Source organism: Palaemon carinicauda, chromosome 25 (genome assembly GCF_036898095.1).
Source record: "Palaemon carinicauda isolate YSFRI2023 chromosome 25, ASM3689809v2, whole genome shotgun sequence".
Taxonomy (NCBI): domain Eukaryota; kingdom Metazoa; phylum Arthropoda; class Malacostraca; order Decapoda; family Palaemonidae; genus Palaemon; species Palaemon carinicauda.
The window spans coordinates 101,811,597-101,816,555 of NC_090749.1; the positions used below are offsets into that span (position 1 = coordinate 101,811,597).

General features: G+C 42.0%; 1 protein-coding gene across 1 annotated transcript; it reads right to left on the minus strand.

Moving 5' to 3' along the window:
• Positions 1-2,648: 2,648 nt before the first annotated feature.
• On the minus strand, positions 2,649-4,163 carry LOC137619170 (hornerin-like). Its single transcript, XM_068349356.1, has 2 exons — positions 4,140-4,163; positions 2,649-3,695 (listed from the first exon to the last, which is right to left on the minus strand). The coding sequence occupies exons 1-2, from the start codon at positions 4,161-4,163 to the stop codon at positions 2,649-2,651; spliced, it is 1,071 nt and encodes a 356-aa protein (XP_068205457.1).
• Positions 4,164-4,959: the final 796 nt, after the last annotated feature.

The window sequence follows — 4,959 nt, forward strand, 5'->3', positions numbered from 1 at the left end:
GGCCACCACAACCACAAAAGGACGTAGGGGTTGCAACCACATCCCGTTAGCTAACTGGTTAGGGAAGACCAATAATGAATTGTTAATTGGTATACTTTAAAATATTGATATTCTCTCTCTCTCTCTCTCTCTCTCTCTCTCTCTCTCTCTCTCAAACCAATCTTTCTGATCGCCCTCTCTGAAATTTCCCGTCGGATACAAACTCTATTTCTGCGAAGTGGAAAAGATGATGTTCGTTCCACATCATTTGCCAACGGTGGAAAGTATTTCATTTATTATTAATAAATTACAAAGTTCATTGTGGTTCCTTTTGAAGAGGAGCGTACCAAGGACTCCCAAAGGACGCCACAAGGACACTCAAATGACGCCACAAGTACTCTGAAATGAAAGAAATCCAGAGATAGTCCAACAACCAAAATGTAAACATTTAACGGGGGTGCCATCTAGCGGCGAGATTTGCAACTACACATTCGAAGGAACTTGGTATTATTTGGAGAGGTGTGTAGATAGAGAGAGAGAGAGATGGACAGCGATAGATAGATAGACAGATAGATAGATAGATAGATAGATACACAAGTCAATAATCCTTACTGACAGTATCCTATATATACCGGAAGGATTATTTGACAGGACATGACAGATGTCACCCAATTGACAGGCAACACTATCATGAAATGCGCACTTGTATTGACCGCCACCCAACTGCTGTAATGAACACGTGACATTGGACGTGCAGCTGTCATTTGAGACAGGTGTGAGCTGTCGCCTGTTGATTGGCTTACAAGAGAGGCTGTCAATCAATGTATATTGCATATATGTACTGTAATATCTGTGCTAATGGCGTCCATGTCTTCTTGCTGGTACCCCAACCGAGGGCTGACCAGACCCAGCAGTGAGTAATTTAAGGCGATTCCCAACCCATTCCCATTCAAACCTCAACAGTGGGAATCCCCTGGACGAAATGCAATTCCAATTCATTCCCATTCCTGTCTCAATTCTCTTTGGGAGTTCCCTTAAGAGGCCAGAGAATTCGATGGGTCTCTCTCTCACTCTCTCTCTCTCTCTCTCTCTCTCTCTCTCTCTCTCTCTATTGCAGAGCGTTGGGGCCGGGAATCCCTTCCCTAATGGAGAATCTTCCCAACAATGCTTTTACTAATTCTCTGAAATTCGTCACTTCCTAAATCCTTTGACCTTTGACCTTTGCTGGCCTCATCCTGACCTTTAGCTGTAGAGGAAAATCATTCTATAAACAGAAGGACTTTCTCTACAACCCACGCAATGTGACCTTTTGACCTTTGACCTTCGATTGACCCTCAGATGAAGACTATCTGAAGAGGTTTTTGAGTATTGGCTCTGTCAAGGGTCGTCTGATCTGGGGTCCTTTTGTAGCCCAGGTTCGAAGGATGAAAAAGGGAATGCGTTGGACAATTGCCCCTTTAATAGAGGCTCCTTCTTCTTCCCACGCTGAGAGAGAGAGAGAGAGAGAGAGAGAGAGAGAGTTAAGCCGAGATCTAGCCTATACCATGTTCAGTCCTCGTAAGAAGAAGAAGAAGAAGAAGAAGAACAACAACAACAACAACAACAACAACAACAACAACAACCACAAAAAGTTTTTTCAAAATTATGAATGAAAACAAAACCTGTGTTTGTATGTTTGTTTTAATTAGATATGAAATAATTACGAGAGAAATCCTATTTGACTTTGATACTTGCCTGCTCTCTCTCTCTCTCTCTCTCTCTCTCTCTCTCTCTCTCTCATTATTCCAGCCTGACGATGCCCTGGTTTTTACAGTCATTCAGCAGATGGAGAAACGTCTCGTTGGAGGATTTGCTTCATTAAAACCGAAGAGATATTACTCCTAGAAGAGGTAGAGAGTACTTAACGGGGCAGCCCCATCTGCCTTCCCCCCTCTCTCAATATTATCCTTAATAGAACATTTTATGAAACATATATTTACTCATCACGTAATTGTAAAACTCTACGGACCACAAACTCCACATTTCACCACCCATAAGACTCCAATGAGAAACCGCTTTGTAACAAAATGATCATAATTGAGTCTTGCAAAGGACTCGAATCTCGCCCTCATTCGAGACAAGAACCAGCTGAAGCCTCCTGTCACATCAATGAACAATCCCGATCCTCTCTTATAGGCCATTTGACCTGGCTATTAATCCTAGACTAGAAGAGGTAAGGACCCGAGAGACCTTATAATAGTTAGGGGAACTTTTGCGTCTCGGGAGCGTGATGGGAGTCCTATTTCGATGATAGCCAATAGCAGATGCAATTAGGAGATTTTGTAGGGGGTATGAGGTAGGGGAGATTGGGTAGGGGAGATTGGGTAGGGGAGATATGGTCTCCCCCTTACATACACTGGTCTTGTCTTATTTTTTTCATTTTTTGAGATATTAGGTTGATTGAGACCCCATCTGTATGCGATCATTTTATTACATTGTTAAAACTCAGTACATTAGCCATCATAAAATGCAAAATATTCATTATACAGAATATACATCGTTTGATTAGCCTAGTTAAATATAATTAATAAGGTAAAATCACTCAAAGATTGTTAATTACAGTGAGAGTGGTGAACTTCTGAACTCGGTGTTTCTATTCAATCATTTTTGACAGATTGGGTCCTCTGAAGTTATGATTCATGCCCAAGTGGGTCCACTAGCTTTGATTCACGGGTCTGACTGGGCCCAGTGAACTGCAGGGTAGTTTGGAAGCCATTGATACTCCCACTTAGGCTAGGGATGTGGCCATGTCTGCCATAGCTAGGGCTAATAAGGTATGGGTCGGCTTCTCTTTTACCATGAGTGTGGTAAACCTTGCTCACATAATGTTTGGCAGGATGGGAGCCATTGCTGTATGCATGGGAGCCATAGTTATGCCCATGTGAGCCATACTTGCCATATTTATGCCCATGTGTGCCATAGCTATGGCTAATCAGGTAAGGGCTGGCTTCTCTCTTCCCATGAGTGTGGTAAGCTTTGCTCACATAATGTTTGACAGGATGGGAGCCATTGTTGTGTGCATGGGAGCCATAGTTATGCTCATGTGAGCCATACTTGCCATAGTTATGCCCATGTGTGCCATAGCTATGGCTAATAAGGTATGGGCTGGCTTCTCTTTTACCATGAGTGTGGTAAGCTTTGTTCACATAATGTTTGGCAGGTTGGGAGCCATTGTTGTGTGCATGGGAGCCATAGTTATGCCCATGAGAGCCATACTTGCCATAGTTATGCCCATGTGAGCCATACTTGCCATAGTTATGACCATGTTTGCCATAGCTATGGCTAATAAGGTATGGGCTAGCTTCTCTCTTCCCATGAGTGTGGTAAGCTTTGCTCACATAATGCTTGATAGGATGAGAGACATTGCTGTACGTGTGGGAGCCATTGCTATGCCCATGGAGGCCATAGTTATGACCATGTGGCCCATACCCATAACTATGGCCAAGAGGGTATGAGTGGGCATCTCTTTTACCTTGGGCATGGTGGATCTTGCTCCGGTAGGTGGTGCTATAGCTATCATAGGACGCAGGATATCCAGCATGATTGCGAGACGCAGTGACGCCGTCGCGGTACTGCTGATGATGACTGTGGTAAACCGCGCCTCTTGTGTGCTGTCCGCTCGCATCGTGGCCTAGGGAGTGTCCAGCGACCGCGCCGGATCCCACGACAACCAGGACCTAAAACGGAAAAGACGTAAGTCGATATTTCTTTCTCTTCGCTTATCAAATCGTCGTTACTGACCGCATCGCATACCGGAAGCGAGACCATTCGTCTAACCCAGGTTCGATTCCTAGGTGATCTGCAAAGCATTAGGTAGATACCATCTGCCCTGTGGACTCAAGAAGTGAAACTATGTACCTGGTAGATAAGTAACTGCAGTGGGTTGTGGCCAGCAAATTTATACCAAAAACTTTGCTAAAAATTAGGGAGATGAAAATGTTGCAACGCAAAAAAGAAATAAATTAATAACAAAATGCAAGAAAAGTTTCATTTTTTGGAAATATATTTCATATATCCATAGTATTTTATATTAACTCCAAAATTGAATAAAGAGATATATTCTCCTAGCTTAATGAGAGAGAGAGAGAGAGAGAGAGAGAGAGAGAGAGAGAGAGTCTTACCAGAAAGCACAAGACAAACTTCATCTCGGGAGATTCGCAAAACAACTGAACTACACAAAACGTCTCAAACGATTCTTATATACAAAAAATCATCCGATTCACTTTCTCTTCCCAACTCATTCTTCCCAATTTCCTTCTTCCTTTCTCCCATTCTCTCAGTCATTCTTCCTCCGGAGACAATTCTTCCTTCTCTTCCCTTTCTTCTCCAATGGTCTATTGCGATCGGCTTTTGTTATTCCATTTCAGTGATTCGCGGATATGAAGACAATGTCTTCGAAGGCCTTTTTATATTTTCGATATTTATAATTCTCATTAAAAAAAGTATGATAGAGATTTATGTAGGAAAAAAATAATATATTTATTGTAAATTCATATTCTGGGTCTATCACTGCCTGTCAGATTATTTATATGTTGATAATATTATTAAAACAAAATTCAAAGATTTTTTTTAGTTACCCATTAAAAGAAAACGGAATCTTCCTTTTGTTCTTAAAGAAAACGGGAATATATACATATAATCATTGGATATTCCATTCATATTTACAGTACCCAAGACATTTTGCCACGAATTTGTCGTGGCAAGTCGCGACATTTTGTGGCACGAACTGGAAAATAAAAAAAAAAAAAAAATTACCACAGAATCACAGCTGACCTGTCCACATTGACACGAACTGGCACGACGAGTTCACGCATAGTTTGCCATAGTTTGCGCACTTCCCACATCGTCCCGACGAGTTCACGAACAGTTCGCACATAGTTCACAACCCGGTCACAAAATTTTGTCGTGACCAAAATTTTGAACACTTCAAAATTCTCATCA

Excerpts from the sequence above, each read along its gene's own strand:
- LOC137619170 (XM_068349356.1), bottom strand. The coding sequence starts at position 4,163 with ATGAAGTTTGTCTTGTGCTTTCTG. Across the intron at positions 3,696-4,139 it reads AGTTTGTCTTGTGCTTTCTG|GTCCTGGTTGTCGTGGGATC; the intron begins GTAAGACTCTCT and ends TTTCCGTTTTAG.